Source organism: Salmo trutta, chromosome 13, assembly GCF_901001165.1.
Source record: "Salmo trutta chromosome 13, fSalTru1.1, whole genome shotgun sequence".
Classification (NCBI taxonomy): Eukaryota; Metazoa; Chordata; class Actinopteri; order Salmoniformes; family Salmonidae; genus Salmo; species Salmo trutta.
In genome coordinates, this window is record NC_042969.1 from 81,002,036 (window position 1) to 81,019,334 (window position 17,299).

The 17,299-nt window shown below is 48.7% G+C and overlaps 1 protein-coding gene across 1 annotated transcript in view; it reads left to right on the plus strand.

Moving 5' to 3' along the window:
- LOC115206855 (cytoplasmic dynein 2 heavy chain 1) overlaps positions 1–17,299 on the plus strand; it is a 91,016-nt gene that overhangs the window by 37,684 nt on the left and 36,033 nt on the right. The window contains exons 8-12 of the mRNA XM_029774032.1: positions 2,458–2,563; positions 2,637–2,743; positions 2,827–3,418; positions 4,463–4,759; positions 4,848–4,952. Coding sequence (XP_029629892.1) covers positions 2,458–2,563; positions 2,637–2,743; positions 2,827–3,418; positions 4,463–4,759; positions 4,848–4,952 — 1,207 coding nt within the window. The remainder of the gene's footprint in view (positions 1–2,457; positions 2,564–2,636; positions 2,744–2,826; positions 3,419–4,462; positions 4,760–4,847; positions 4,953–17,299) is intronic.

Here is a 17,299-nt window from a genome sequence, read left to right on the forward strand (position 1 = left end):
CTCCCCCTCCCTATCTCTCCCCCCTCCCTATCTCTCCCCCTCCCTATCCTCCCCCTCCCTATCTCTCCCCCTCCCTATCTCTCCCCCTCCCTATCTCTCCCCTCCCTATCTCTCCCCCTCCCTATCTCTCCCCCTCCCTATCTCTCCCCCTCCCTATCTCTCCCCCTCCCTATCTCTCCCCTCCCTATCTCTCCCCCTCCCTATCTCTGCTACCTCTTCTTCTCACATCACTCTTCATTCCACTGCTCTTTCTCCCTCCCTTCTCTTTCTGTCTCTCTCTGTCTCTCGCTTTCCCCTCTCTGTCTCTCTCTGTGTGTGTGTGTGTGTGTGTGTGTGTGTGTGTGTGTGTGTGTGTGTGTGTGTGTGTGTGTGTAATATTGGAGAGGTTAATTAGTCTATCATACTGGAACATGATCAGATTCTAATTACTGATCATCTCACACACGCCACAGCCTCACCCCAAGACTCGTCCACAGCCTCATCCCCAGCCTCACCCCCAGACTCGTCCACAGACTCATCCCCAGTACTGCTGGATGTGTCTGAGCCAGGAGCCTCACACCCTCCCCCTCTCCATCCCTCCGGAGAACAGAACCACTCATGCAGAGACAGAGGGAGAGAGACGGACAGAGGGGGAGAGACGGACGGAGGGAGGGAGGGAGACGGACGGAGGGAGACGGACGGAGGGAGGGAGACGGACGGAGGGAGGGAGGGAGCCGTACGGAGGGAGGGAGACGGACGGAGGGAGGGAGACGGACGGAGGGAGGGAGACGGAGGGAGGGAGGCAGACGGAGGGAGGCAGACGGACGGAGGGAGGCAGACGGAGGGAGGGAGACGGACGGAGGGAGGGAGACGGACGGAGGGAGGGAGACGGACAGAGGGAGGGAGACGGACAGAGGGAGGGAGGGAGGGAGGGAGGGAGACGGACGGAGGGAGGGAGGGAGGGAGCCGGACGGAGGGAGAGAGACGGGGGGAGGCGGACGGAGAGAGGGGGGGAGGCGGACGGAGGGAGGCGAAGGAAGGGAGGGAGGGAGGGAGACGGACGGACGGAGGGAGGGAGGGAGACGGAGGGAGAGAGACGGACGGAGACAGGGAGGGAGACGGAGGGAGGGAGGACGGTTGGGATAAGAAAAGAAGCGTGTTTATTGTCTACTAACCTCTGTGTTGAATAGCACTGTGTTTGGTTCCTTGTTATTTTGACCTCGCTCTCATCAGTCATGTGCTTGTGCAGAAGCATGGAACGTGTGTGTGGAGTGGTGTGTGTGTGCAGTTGGAGAGGGGTGGTGTAGATACAGCAGCAGAAGGGCATCATTACTGTTACTGAGAGATAGAGAGTACAGTACACGAGGATGAGAGCTCAATCAAGCATGGTATACACACACACACACACACACACACACACACACACACACACACACACACACACACACACACACACACACACACACACTGGACTGTAGTGTGAGCCTAACCCCTTGCCATCTCAATCAGAGGACAGTGTTTGTAACTGCAGAGTGGAGATCACTGAGGCAAGACAACCACATCAACTAACACTGGTGACACACAGGAACACACACACACACACACATTAATTTCCATCCGCACAGACGGGGCTTGCACCATGTTAATGCTCATCAGTCTCATCACAGACGGGGCTTGCACCATGTTAATGCTCATCAGTCTCATCACAGACGGGGCTTGCACCATGTTAATGCTCATCAGTCTCGTCACAGACGGGGCTTGCACCATGTTAATGCTCATCAGTCTCGTCACAGACGGGGCTTGCACCATGTTAATGCTCATCAGTCTCGTCACAGACGGGGCTTGCACCATGTTAATGCTCATCAGTCTCGTCACAGACGGGGCTTGCACCATGTTAATGCTCATCAGTCTCGTCACAGACGGGGCTTGCACCATGTTAATGCTCATCAGTCTCGTCACAGACGGGGCTTGCACCATGTTAATGCTCATCAGTCTCGTCACAGACGGGGCTTGCACCATGTTAATGCTCATCAGTCTCGTCACAGACGGGGCTTGCACCATGTTAATGCTCATCAGTCTCGTCACAGACGAGCATCAGTCAGACGTGTGGTTTCACAGATGTATTTAATCAGCACCACTTTCTGTCCCTGCATTTTGTGCTAAAGTAGGTGCGTGTGTTTGCCTGTATTGTCCCAGCATGTGGTTGATTTGATATAGGATTTTCCATCCATCAATAACCCCTCAGTAGGTTAACAAACAGCGACACATCACTCTGAATAACAATGAAGGCAATGATCCTGATATGAATATCAACACATTAACATTCCCTGTAGGGATCTGCGTGTTGGAGGTGAGTCAGGGTTATTTTGGCTGAGTGGTAAAGATACTGCATCTTGCCACACATCTTAACTGTATCAGAGTCTGACTACACATTGAACCTTACAGGCTCCTGACATCACACTGTCTCTGCTCCCACAGGTTCCACATCACACTGTCTCTGGTCCCACAGGCTCCCACAGGTTCCCACATCACACTGTCTCTGGTCCCACAGGCTCCCACAGGCTCCCACATCACACAGTCTCTGGTCCCACAGGCTCCCACATCACACTGTCTCTGGTCCCACAGGCTCCCACATCACACTGTCTCTTGTCCCACAGGCTCCCACAGGCTCCCACATCACACTGTCTCTGGTCCCACAGGCTCCCACAGGCTCCCACATCACACTGTCTCTGGTCCCACAGGCTCCCACATCACACTGTCTCTGGTCCCACAGGCTCCCACATCACACTGTCTCTGGTCCCACAGGCTCCCATAGGCTCCCACATCACACTGTCTCTGGTCCTACAGGCTCCCACATCACACTGTCTCTGGTCCCACAGGCTCCCACATCACACTTTCTGGACCCATAGGCTCCCACATCACACTGTCTCTGGTCCCACAGGCTCCCACAGGCTCCCACATCACACTGTCTCTGGTCCCACAGGCTCCCACATCACACTGTCTCTGGTCCTACAGGCTCCCACATCACACTGTCTCTGGTCCCACAGGCTCCCATAGGCTCCCACATCACACTGTCTCTGGTCCCACAAGCTCCCACATCACACTGTCTCTGGTCCCACAGGCTCCCACATCACACTGTTTCTGGTCCCACAGGCTCCCACATCACACTGTTTCTGGTCCCACAGGCTCCCACATCACACTGTCTCTGGTCCCACAGGCTCCCACAGGCTCCCACATCACACTGTCTCTGGTCCCACAGGCTCCCACATCACACTGTTTCTGGTCCCACAGGCTCCCACAGGCTCCCACATCACACAGTCTCTGGTCCCACAGGCTCCCACATCACACAGTCTCTGGTCCCACAGGCTCCCACATCACACTGTCTCTGGTCCCACAGGCTCCCACAGGCTCCCACATCACACTGTCTCTGGTCCCACGGGTTCATGCATCCCACATCACACACTGATGTTATCAGCTGCTAGACTAGCATGATATGGCTGTATAATAGTGATCAGAATACTGATACTAGCTCTGTCAGACTGGTGGAGTATGGAGCTTTGAGGACCCCCCAGGCGAGGGTTTAAATAGTGTCCTCTCTCTCCTCCTGTCTGAATGCCATTCACCTTCTGCAGTACACACTGACTGTGCATTCTACTTCATGTTCCTTTCAGATCCTACTTCATGTTCCTTTCAGATCCTACTTCATGTTCCTTTCAGATCCTACTTCATGTTCCTTTCAGATGCTACCTCATGTTCCTTTCAGATGCTACTTCATGTTCCTTTCAGATCCTACTTCATGCTCCTTTCAGATCCTACTTCATGTTCCTTTCAGATCCTACTTCATGTTCCTTTCAGATGCTACTTCATGTTCCTTTCAGATCCTACTTCATGTTCCTTTCAGATCCTACTTCATGTTCCTTTCAGATGCTACTTCATGTTCCTTTCAGATCCTACTTCATGTTCCTTTCAGATGCTACTTCATGTTCCTTTCAGATGCTACCTCATGTTCCTTTCAGATGCTACCTCATGTTCCTTTCAGATCCTACTTCATGTTCCTTTCAGATGCTACCTCATGTTCCTTTCAGATCCTACTTCATGTTCCTTTCAGATGCTACTTCATGTTGATGCCTGAAGTGCCGCTGCAGTGTCTCAGCAAGGTGACAGTTAGCTTGGATACAGAGGTTTATTCCTGACAGTCACTCTATTTGGTTTCTGTTATGTTCTCTCTCGTTTCCAGTTCTAATGTTCTGTTTTCTCTGTCTGTGGTTCTAATGTTCTGTTCTTTGTGGTTCTAGGGATGGACTAAGTTTTCATGTTCTGTTCTCTCTGTCTGTGGTTCTAGGGATGGACTAAGTTTTCATGTTCTGTTCTCTCTGTCTGTGGTTCTAGGGATGGACTAAGTTTTCATGTTCTGTTCTTTCTGTCTGTGGTTCTAGGGATGGACTAAGTTTTCATGTTCTATTCTCTCTGTCTGTGGTTCTAGGGATGGACTAAATTCTATGAGTTCTCTCTGTCTGATCTGCGGGCTGGCTTTGAGATCATCGACCGTCTGTTTGAAGGTGGTAAGGTTTTCCAGTGGGAGTTTGTACATGGTCTGTTGGAGAATGCCATCTATGGCGGCAGGATAGACAACCCATGTGACCTGAGGATCCTCCGCTCCTACCTGGAACAGTTCTTCTCCTCACACCTCCTGTCTGCCTCAGCCAATCACAGCCAACGCAGCAAGAGAGGCCACGCCTTCCCCTCTCAGATCAGCCTGCCCAACTCCTGCTCCATACTGGTGAGACTATACAGACACGCACACACACACCATCTCTGTCAGTCGTTTAACTCTGTGTGGGTGTGTGTTTGTGTGTTTGTGTGTTCAGGACTATCGTGGTGTGATAGAGAATCTTCCAGAAGATGACCGGCCAGCGTTTTTCGGCCTGCCTGCCAACATTGAACGCTCCTCGCAGAGAATCATCAGTTCTCAGGTCAGCTACCGCACACACACACACACACACACACACACACACACACACACACACACACACACACACACACACACACACACAGAGAAATGATCAGCTCTCAAGTGGGGTTAACACACCAGTACACACACATAGGTACACATTCTCACACACAGAGGGTGCACCTGTGTCCCATAAAAAGAGGATCGTGCCTCTCCCCTGTCAACAGACTCCTCTCCCCTGCCCTCATGCCCTTTGACCCCACTGGCAGGCTTCTGTTTTCCACAGGAAAGCCACCACTCACACCCTCTCCTCCCAGAGTTTATTTGGCTTCCACACACCCCTCATCCTCTCTCAGTTCTCTCTGCCTCAGACCTGTCTGATGTTTGGAATGTCCCTCATCAGCACATTATTTCCCAGTACCTCTAACCCTGGATATCTACACAGTCACACGGGCCTCGGACTCACAAACAACACAGTCAATCACCCCTACTCTCCCACACTCATGCACTCTCTCACACAGCCAAGGCCAGACAGACAGGCCAGGCTACTGGAGAGAGAACTCAGGGGTCTCATACAGGTCTGGAGGAAGAAAGGAGAGGCTTTATAAACTGACAAATAAAATACTCAGTCAAATTCACATCACTCATGCTGGTGGAGTTGGTTGACACGGCAGCCATATTGTGTCCAGCACTGTTCCGCATGGCAGCCATTTTGGTCTGTCACTGTGCTCTCTGCCTGTCAGCAGGGGCTGTTTGAGAGGCAATTAAAGGCCTAATTACTCAGCCAATTAAAGAGATGATTGCTGTCCCAGATTGAGAGGGGAAATTGCTCCGACATGCTGTATGACACGGCACTTATTGCTGCTAAATCTGGAGCAGTGTGTTATTGGCTGATTCACCACCTCTTCCTCTGAGCCCTAAAGTAGAATTATTGCTGCTTTGGCTCTGATTTCTTTCTCTGTATCGCTCTCTCTCCCTCTCTCCATTTCTCTCTTTCCATTTCTCTCTCTCCCTCTCCATTTCTCTCTCTCCCTCTCCATTTCTCTCTCCCTCTCTCCATTGCTTATTTGGATTGTAATTTTGTTCAATATTTCATTTGATTCTATGGCTTTGTTATTTCTGCGCCTCCATCTGTCTGTCTGGCTTTGACACATCTGGAGATATTTAAGCAAGGCCCGAGGGGGAGTGTCCAGGCACAGCCCTGATATACCACTCCCCCTCGGGCCTTATTGCTTAAATATAATGCTTCTATCTCCAGTTCTACAGATGGACGAAAAGACAAAAATCTAACCTGTTCCTAATAAATAATTGACGGATTGCGGCATGACGATATTTCGCAATTGATGTGAATGGCGTCATTAAAAAAACGTGCTTGTATTAATGAATAAAAGAAAATGGACTTGGTGTAAAACAGCCTTAATGTTCAATGAGGTGACATTGTAACTGTTTGGTGCAGATAGTGTTGTAGGTCCCAGGGCAGATCTACAGTAAAGTGACTACAGTAGAGATATGATTCAGTCTAACAGTGAGAATCACACCTCCTGCCCTCCCTCCCTCCCTCCCTCCCTCCCTCCCTCCCTCCCTGCACTCCTCTTCTCTGATGACTCATCATCCGGTATCAACACTGGATGGAGAGCGAGATGGAAGAAGAGAGAGAATCTGTGTTTTATAGTGTTCTGTGAAAGTGTGTCCCTGCTTTGGGCTATTTACATAAATCGCTGCTTCACCATTATCACTACAGAAAATATATTACAGTCATCATTCACTCTCTCTCTTTAGGATCCCTTTGTGCTGCTACACATGCAATTTCCTGTTAAATGTCCTCAGTATGACTATTGTGTTGGCAGCCTGTCGTCCTCCAGCTGGACCCAGGGGTGGAGGTTGTTGTTGTTGCAGACACCAGCTGATGTAACCAACAGAAATGCATCCCTCACACACACACACACACACACACACACACTCTCTCTCTCTCTAATGGAGAAGTTTGGCACCAAGCGGCACAGAGAGCCTGATGAACTTTCCTAACCGTGTGGCGTTTTGCAAAGAGCCGAACCAGGCCAGCACTGGAACAACTCATAGAAAGGTGTGTGAGCAGAGAGAGAAGAATTCTGCAAAAATATCCTCTGTGTGCAACGTAAAACACCAAATAATGCACGCAGAGCAGAATTAGGTCGATACCCACTAATTATCAAAATCCAGAAAAGAGATGTTAAATTCTACAACCATCTAAAAGGAAGTGATTCCCAAACCTTCCATAACAAAGCCATCACCTACAGAGAGATAAACCTGGAAAAGAGCCCCCTAAGCAAGCTGGTCCTGGGGCTCTACACCCCACAGAGCCCCAGGACAGCAACACAATTAGACCCAACCAAATCATGAGAAAACTAAAATATATTTACTTGACAAATCAAATTCATTTATAAAGCCCTTCTTACATCAGCTGATATATCAAAGTGCTGTACAGAAACCCAGCCTAAAACCCCAAACAGCAAGCAATGCAGGTGTAGAAGCACGGTGGCTAGGAAAAACTCCCTAGAAAGGCCAGAACCTAGGAAGAAACCTAGAGAGGAACCAGGCTATGAGGGGTGGCCAGTCCTCTTCTGGCTGTGCCGGGTGGAGATTATAACAGATGGCCAAGATGTTCAAATGTTCATAGATTTTTTTTAAAAAGTAAAAATATTTCACCTTTATTTAACCAGGTAGGCAAGTTGAGAACAAGTTCTCATTTACAACTGTGACCTGGCCAAGATAAAGCAAAGCAGTTCGACACATATAACAACACAGAGTTACACATGGAGTAAAACAAACATACAGTCAATAATACAGTAGAAAAATAAGTCTATATACAATGTGAGCAAATGAGGTGAGATAAGGGAGGTAAAGGCAATAAATAGGCCATGGTGGTGAAGTAAATACAATATAGCAATTAAAACACTGGAATGGTAGATTTGACAGTAGATGAGTGTGCAAAGTAGAAATACAGGGGTGCAAAGGAGCAAAATACATAAATACAGTAGGGGAAGAGGTAGTTGTTTGGGCTATTTATAGATGGGCTATGTACAGGTGCAGTGATCTGTGAGCTGCTCTGACAGCTGGTGCTTAAAGCTGGTGAGGGAGATAAGTGTTTCCAGTTTCAGAGATTTTTGTAGTTCGTTCCAGTCATTGGCAGCAGAGAACTGGAAGGAGAGGCGGCCGAAGAGGGAATTGGCTTTGGGGGTGACAAGTGAGATATACCTGCTGGAGCGCGTGCTACAGGTGGGTGCAGCTATGGTGACCAGCGAGCTGAGATAAGGCGGGACTTTATCTAGCAGGGTCTTGTAGATGACCTGGAGCCAGTGGGTTTGGCGACGAGTATGAAGCGAGGGCCAGCCAACGAGAGCGTACAGGTCGCAGTGGTGGGTAGTATATGGGGCTTTGGTCACAAAACGGATGGCAATGTGATAGACTGCATCCAATTTGTTGAGTTGGGTGTTGGAGGCTATTTTGTAAATGACATCGCCAAAGTCGAGGATCGGTAAGATGGTCAGTTTTACGAGGGTATGCTTGGCAGCATGAGTGAAGGATGCTTTGTGACGAAATAGGAAGCCAATTCTAGATTTAACTTTGGATTGGAGATGTTTTATGTGAGTCTGGAAGGAGAGTTTACAGTCTAACAAGACACCTATGTATTTGTAGATGTCCACATATTCTAAGTCAGAACCGTCCAGAGTAGTGATGCTGGACGGGCGGGCAGGTGCAGGCAGCGATCATTTGAAGAGCATGCATTTAGTTTTACTTGTATTTAAGAGCAGTTGGAGACCACGGAAGGAGAGTTGTATGGCATTGAAGCTCGTCTGGAGGGTTGTTAACACAGTGTCCAAAGAAGGGCCAGAAGTATACAGAATGGTGTCGTCTACGTAGAGGTGGATCAGAGACTCACCAGCAGCAAGAGCGACATCATTGATATATACAGAGAAGAGAGTCGGCCCAAGAATTGAACCCTGTGGCACCCCCGTAGAGACTGCCAGAGGTCCGGACAACAGGCCCTCCGATTTGACACACTGAACTCTATCAGAGAAGTAGTTGGTGAGGCAATCATTTGAGAAACCAAGGCTGTTGAGTCTGCTGATGAGGATGTGGTGATTGACGGAGTCGAAAGCCTTGGCCAGGTCAATGAATACAGCTGCACACTATTGTTTCTTATTGATGGCGGTTAAGATATCGTTTAGGACCTTGAGCGTGGCTGAGGTGCACCCATGACCAGCTCTGAAACCAGATTGCATAGCGGAGAAGGTGCGGTGGGATTCGAAATGGTCGGTAATCTGTTTGTTAACTTGGCTTTCGAAGACCTTAGAAAGGCAGGGTAGGATAGATATAGGTCTGTAGCAGTTTAGGTCAAGAGTGTCCCCCCCTTTGAAGAGGGGGATGACAGCAGCTGCTTTCCAATCTTTGGGAATCTCAGACGACACGAGAGGTTGACCAGGCTAGTAATAGGAGTTGCAACAATTTCGGCAGATCATTTTAGAAAGAAAGGGTCCAGATTGTCTGGCCCGGCTGATTTGTGGGGGTCCAGATTTTGCAGCTCTTTCAGAACATCAGCTGACTGGATTTGGGAGAAGGAGAAATGGGGAAGGCTTGGGCGAGTTGCTGTGGGGGGTGCAGAGCTGTTGGCCGGGGTAGGGGTGGCCAGGTGGAAAGCATGACCAGATAGATGACCAGCAGGGTCAAATAATAATAAGTTTGGCACATTGGAAAGAATTTACAAAAAAACTGAGAAAGCTAGAATGATATTTGGCCCTAAACAGAGGGTACACAGTGGCAGAATACCTGACCACTGTGACTGACCCAAACTTAACGAAATCTATGTACAGACTCAGAAGGCAGACTTGGCTCTCAAGAGAAGACTAGCTCTGTGCTGACTGCCCACAATCTCAATCCCACTCTCAATACCTGACCACTGTGACTGACCCAAACTTAAGGAAATCTATGTACAGACTCAGAAGGCAGACTTGGCTCTCAAGAGAAGACTAGCTCTGTGCTGACTGCCCACAAAATTAGGTGGAAACTAAGCTGCACTTCCTAGCCTCCTGCCAAATGTATGACCATACTAGAGACACATATTTCCCTCAGATTACACAAATATACAAAGAATTCCAAAACAAATGAAATTTGAATAAACTCCCATATCTACTGGGTGAAATACCAGTGTGCCATCACAGCAGCAAGATTTGTGACCTGTTGCCACAAGAAAAGGGCAACCAGTGAAGAACAAACACCATTGTAAATATTTCCTGTTTGTACATTTTGCACATCATTACAACACTGTATATAGAAATAATATGACATTTCAAATGTCTTTATTCTTTTGGAACTTTTGTGAGGTTAATGTTTACTGTAGGTTTTTTATTTGACTTTTGTTTATTATCTATTTCACTTACTTTGGCAATGAATACATATGTTTCCCATGCCAATAAAGCCATTTGAATAGAGAGAGAGAGAGAGAGCAATGGGGGAGAGAGAGAGTGAGAGAGAACCTGCAGAGCTCTGATAACAGCTCACACGGGGTGTGTGTGTGTGTGTGTGTTTCCCTTATAGAGAAATTGTGTGCGTGTGTCTATGTTAAGATCTATGCATAGTAATGTGTGTAGGTGCTAAGGGCAGTGACAGTAGTTAGGAGCTGTGAGGTGGAACTTTCTAACCCTCTCCCTGTCAGACATGATGGACGAGGAGACCCGTCCTGATACTCTACCCCAAGTCTGGCTGGGTGTGTTTCTGGGAGAGAGAGGTGTCTGGCTGGGTGTGTTTCTGGGAGAGAGAGCTGGCTGTGTGGGTGTGTTTCTGGGAGAGAGAGAGGTGTCTGGGTGGGTGTGTTTCTGGGAGAGAGATAGGTGTCTGGTTGGGTGTGTTTCTGGGAGAGAGAGAGGTGTCTGGTTGGGTGTGTTTCTGTGAGAGAGAGCTGGCTGGGTGGGTGTGTTTCTGGGAGAGAGAGGTGTCTGGGTGGGTGTGTTTCTGGGAGAGAGAGAGGTGTCTGGTTGGATGTGTTTCTGGGAGAGAGAGGTGTCTGGGTGGGTGTGTTTCTGGGAGAGAGAGGTGTCTGGGTGGGTGTGTTTCTGGGAGAGAGAGAGGTGTCTGGTTGGGTGTGTTTCTGGGAGAGAGAGGTGTCTGGGTGGGTGTGTTTCTGTGAGAGAGAGCTGGCTGGGTGGGTGTGTTTCTGGGAAAGAGAGGTGTCTGGCTGGGTGTGTTTCTGGGAGAGAGAGGTGTCTGGGTGGGTGTGTTTCTGGGAGAGAGAGAGGTGTCTGGTTGGGTGTGTTTCTGGGAGAGAGAGGTGTCTGGTTGGGTGTGTTTCTGTGAGAGAGAGCTGGCTGGGTGGGTGTGTTTCTGGGAGAGAGGTGTCTGGCTGGGTGTGTTTCTGGGAGAGAGAGAGGTGTCTGGTTGGGTGTGTTTCTGGGAGAGAGAGGTGTCTGGTTGGGTGTGTTTCTGTGAGAGAGAGAGCTGGCTGGGTGGGTGTGTTTCTGGGAGAGAGAGGTGTCTGGGTGGGTGTGTTTCTGGGAGAGAGAGAGGTGTCTGGTTGGGTGTGTTTCTGGGAGAGAGAGGTGTCTGGTTGGGTGTGTTTCTGTGAGAGAGAGCTGGCTGGGTGGGTGTGTTTCTGGGAGAGAGAGGTGTCTGGGTGGGTGTGTTTCTGGGAGAGAGAGGTGTCTGGGTGGGTGTGTTTCTGGGAGAGAGAGAGGTGTCTGGTTGGATGTGTTTCTGGGAGAGAGAGGTGTCTGGGTGGGTGTGTTTCTGGGAGAGAGAGGTGTCTGGGTGGGTGTGTTTCTGGGAGAGAGAGAGGTGGCTGGTTGGGTGTGTTTCTGGGAGAGAGAGGTGTCTGGGTGGGTGTGTTTCTGGGAGAGAGAGGTGTCTGGCTGGGTGTGTTTCTGGGAGAGAGAGCTGGCTGTGTGGGTGTGTTTCTGGGAGAGAGAGAGGTGTCTGGGTGGGTGTGTTTCTGGGAGAGAGATAGGTGTCTGGTTGGGTGTGTTTCTGGGAGAGAGAGAGGTGTCTGGTTGGGTGTGTTTCTGTGAGAGAGAGCTGGCTGGGTGGGTGTGTTTCTGGGAGAGAGAGGTGTCTGGCTGGGTGTGTTTCTGGGAGAGAGAGGTGTCTGGGTGGGTGTGTTTCTGGGAGAGAGAGAGGTGTCTGGTTGGGTGTGTTTCTGGGAGAGAGAGGTGTCTGGTTGGGTGTGTTTCTGTGAGAGAGAGCTGGCTGGGTGGGTGTGTTTCTGGGAGAGAGGTGTCTGGCTGGGTGTGTTTCTGGGAGAGAGAGAGGTGTCTGGTTGGGTGTGTTTCTGGGAGAGAGAGGTGTCTGGTTGGGTGTGTTTCTGTGAGAGAGAGAGCTGGCTGGGTGGGTGTGTTTCTGGGAGAGAGAGGTGTCTGGGTGGGTGTGTTTCTGGGAGAGAGAGAGGTGTCTGGTTGGGTGTGTTTCTGGGAGAGAGAGGTGTCTGGTTGGGTGTGTTTCTGTGAGAGAGAGCTGGCTGGGTGGGTGTGTTTCTGGGAGAGAGAGGTGTCTGGGTGGGTGTGTTTCTGGTGGAGAGAGGTGTCTGGTTGGGTGTGTTTCTGTGGGAGAGAGCTGGCTGGGTGGGTGTGTTTCTGGGAGAGAGAGGTGTCTGTTTGCACCCTGTGGTTTAACTATTAGGTAGTGGGCCAGACACTCAGTCACCTATGCGTTAGCGTGTGCAGTACGGTTGACTGTGGGAACCTGGTTACAGAGATTTACCGACTAAAACCACTCGCTTTTCACGGGATAAATAACTGAGAGAAACCGGTAAATTATAGCAAATTATATCAACAGCATGACGTGAAATTATATGCAATGTCTAAATCTGACTTCTCTACGGCCTTCTTTCTGCTCTCTGCATGATCGATCATCATCCCTCAGGGTGGGACAGACAGCCCATCTCAGGGTGGGACAGACAGCCCATCTCAGGGTGGGGACAGACAGCCCATCTCAGGGTGGGACAGACAGCCCATCTCAGGGTGGGACAGACAGCCCATCTCAGGGTGGGGACAGACAGCCCATCTCAGGGTGGGGACAGACAGCCCATCTCAGGGTGGGACAGACAGCCCATCTCAGGGTGGGACAGACAGCCCATCTCAGGGTGGGGACAGACAGCCCATCTCAGGGTGGGGACAGACAGCCCATCTCAGGGTGGGGACAGACAGCCCATCTCAGGGTGGGGACAGACAGCCCATCTCAGGGTGGGACAGACAGCCCATCTCAGGGTGGGACAGACAGCCCATCTCAGTATGAAGCTCAGTTCACAATGCATGTAGACCCATCATCTCATCATTGTAGCTTTTTTTCTTGTGACAGGTAGGCCTACATTTCCTGCAGCATGGTCTATGCTACAGTAATATAAAAACTGAATCCTCGTCTAATTTACACATCTGCAACGGGCTTTCGGGGTCACCCAATTTTTTTATTGTAAAGATAAACAAATTGAATTGCAGCTGCAGAGATTTAAAACAGCCTATCAATCGAATATCGTTGCTTTAAAGCAGAGCATGTGTGAGCAGTCTCTCTCTCTCCATCAATTCCATTCAAATTGCATCTAATACAAAAATTAAAATCTAATTCCCTAGCCTATACTTGTAACTTTGTACAGTGGTTGCTCCACTAAAAGTTTTGCGATTATGCTGCTGTACGTAGAGGTAATTTGTGGTTTAGTATGGTACCCTGCGTCACTACTTCATTCCTCCAGACCAGCACAAGGGGGAGTTAGAGCACTGATTATGCTTTTTGGTCCTACTGTGTCTCTCTAACTGACAATGAATGGACATAAACCTAAATAGAAACTGATAATTGTGTACGACTTCAGTATTACTTACTAAAGCTGTTGTTACAGTAAGGTTTTTATTATTTTATTTTGTTAGGATTATTTTTCTCTTACTGTAGTACTGTAGGCCATTCCCAACCAGTCACGTTGTACAGCGCCTGAGTGGCGCCACGGTCTAAGACACAGCATAGCTGTGTTGCTACAGATGCTGGTTCAACGCCGGCCTCGACTGGGAGACCCATGAGATGACTGTAGGTGTTTGGTTTCTCTCCCTCTAAAAACAGAAATTAATAATTCTAAATAACAAACTGGCTTTATTTACAAATTAGTAACAATGTCTCACCCATGTTCAAGAATGGCCTTTTTCTCACAAATTTTTCGTTATTGGAAAACGAAATCATCTCCAAAATAGTTATTTTTTAAACAAAGCGATTATTATTATTATTATTCATGTAGAATGATATAAAAGCCCGTTGGATATTCTCACAGATATATTATTAACCCTGTTATTAGCAGGACAATATATATTGGTCATGGCTCCCGAGTGGCACACAATGGGATTGCCTTGCAGTTCTCCAGCTGTATCCACTGAGATAGCACAATGGAATTACCTTGCAGTTCTCCAGCTTTATCCATTTAGATAGCACAATGGAATTACCTTACAGTTCTCCAGCTTTATCCACTGAGATAGCACAATGGAATTACCTTGCAGTTCTCCAGCTGTGTCCACTGAGATAGCACAATGGGATTACCTTGCAGTTCTCCAGCTTTATCCACTTAGATAGCACAATGGGATTACCTTGCAGTTCTCCAGCTATATCCACTTAGATAGCACAATGGAATTACCTTGCAGTTCTCCAGCTGTATCCACTGAGATAGCACAATGGAATTACCTTGCAGTTCTCCAGCTGTATCCACTGAAAGCTCGCGAGGTTCAAGGCACGAGGGCAGGGGGCACGGGATGGGCCGCAGAGCCACGCACAGAAGACCGACCTAGCCCATGGGGAAGGGAGGAGGAGGAAGGGGGAGAGAGGACCCCCACCCCGCCACACTGGGTAGCACAGAGCAACACTTTAAGGGGCGTTGCACTAGTAATGGCGCTGACTAGGGAAACGTTCTCATTGTTCTAGCAGGTAGCTGGACAATAGACTTGCCTAGATGGAGGGTAGGGGGAGAATTCTATCGTCAAATGTGTTTCTAACTTAGGTTCTAAATTAAGTATTATTATTATGCATCATATCCGACCGTGATTGGGAGTCCGATAGGGCGGCGCACAATGGGCCCAGCGTTTCTCTCCCTCTAAAAACAGAAATAAATGTTTTGGCCTTTATAAATATTATATTGGCCTTTATTAAGATTACAATCGCTCACTTTTGTTTTTTTGAAAACTAAATAACCTTCAAAATATCGTTATACACTGCTCAAAAAAATAAAGGGAACACTAAAACAACACATCCTAGATCTGAATGAATGAATGAAATAATCTTATTAAATACTTTTTTCTTTACATAGTTGAATGAGCTGACAACAAAATCACACAAAAATAATCAATGGAAATCCAATTTATCAACCCATGGAGGTCTGGTTTGGAGTCACACTCAAAATTAAAGTGGAAAACCACACTACAGGCTGATCCAACTTTGATGTAATGTCCTTAAAACAAGTAAAAATGAGGCTCAGTAGTGTGTGTGGCCTCCACATGCCTGTATGATGTCCCTACAACGCCTGGGCATGCTCCTGATGAGGTGGCGGATGGTCTCCTGAGGGATCTCCTCCCAGACCTGGACTAAAGCATCCGCCAACTCCTGGACAGTCTGTGGTGCAACGTGGCGTTGGTGGATGGAGCGAGACATGATGTCCCAGATGTGCTCAATTGGATTCAGGTCTGGGGAACGGGCGGGCCAGTCCAATAGCATCAATGCCTTCCTCTTGCAGGAACTGCTGACACACTCCAGCCACATGAGGTCTAGCATTGTCTTGCATTAGGAGGAACCCAGGGCCAACCGCACCAGTATATGGTCTCACAAGGGGTCTGAGGATCTCATCACGGTACCTAATGGCAGTCAGGCTACCTCTGGCGAGCACATGGAGGGCTGTGCGGCCCCCCAAAGAAATGCCACCCCACACCATGACTGACCCACCGCCAAACCGGTCATGCTGGGGGATGTTGCAGGCAGCAGAACGTTCTCCACGGCGTCTCCAGACTCTGTCACGTCTGTCACATGTGCTCAGTGTGAACCTGTTTTCGTCTGTGAAGAGCACAGGGCGCCAGTGGCGAATTTAACAATCTTGGTGTTCTCTGGCAAATGCCAAACGTCCTGCACGGTGTTGGGCTGTAAGCACAACCCCCACCTGTGGACGTCGGGCCCTCATACCACCCTCATGGAGTCTGTTTCTGACCGTTTGAGCAGACACATGCACATTTGTGGCCTGCTGGAGGTCATTTTGCAGGGCTCTGGCAGTGCTCCTCCTGCTCCTCCTTGCACAAAGGCGGAGGTAGCGGTCCTGCTGCTGGGTTGTTGCCCTCCTACGGCCTCCTCCACGTCTCCTGATGTACTGGCCTGTCTCCTGGTAGCGCCTCCATGCTCTGGACATTACGCTGACAGACACAGCAAACCTTCTTGCCACAGCTCGCATTGATGTGCCGTCCTGGATGAGCTGCACTACCTGAGCCACTTGTGTGGGTTGTAGACTCCGTCTCATGCTACCACTAGAGTGAAAGCACCGCCAGCATTCAAAAGTGACCAAAACATCAGCCAGGAAGCATAGGAACTGAGAAGTGGTCTGTGGTCACCACCTGCAGAACCACTCCTTTATTGGGGGTGTCTTGCTAATTGCCTATAATTTCCACCTGTTGTCTATTCCATTTGCACAACAGAAGTGTGATTGACTTGGAGTTACATTGTGTTGTTTACGTGTTCCCTTTATTTTTTTGAGCAGTGTATATTATCAAGTTGATGGCACGGTCATATAGCCTCCACCTACATAAATCTGAGTGACACACTCATTCATGGCTTTGGATCAAAATAAATAAGTACCAACATTCTTTCTGATAGTCTTTAATAAAGAAATGTTTTGGTTATCCTGACCTGGACACCATGTACACTATTATAATAGCCCATTATGGGCTGTTAGCAGGACAATATGCCTTTACCAACACCTCTCTGTATTTTGATACTTTGTGGATTGGGCCTCCCCAGTGACGCAGCTGCCTAAGCAATGCAAAATCCGTTGCTATAGATACCCGTGCCGGCCGCCACCGGGAGACCCATGAGACAGCTTTTGGTTTTAATTTAGAATCCTCCAATCCTCTATATGTAATTATTTGTGGGGAGTCAAGTCATATTTTTTGATATACTGTAGGCCTACCATAGGTGACATGAGTCTCACTAGTGTTGAGTAATGTGCTGCTGTTAAAAGTGGTGTAGGTCTTATTTATTTAAAGAGCATATTGAAGTAATAGGATTTGAAGCAAAAACCTACAACTATTTTAGCACTGTTTCGCGCTGCTCTGAGACAAGCATGGGGACTGGTCTTGATAAATCAATGAGATTTTTATTTTTACTTCATCTCCGTTTGGGTGT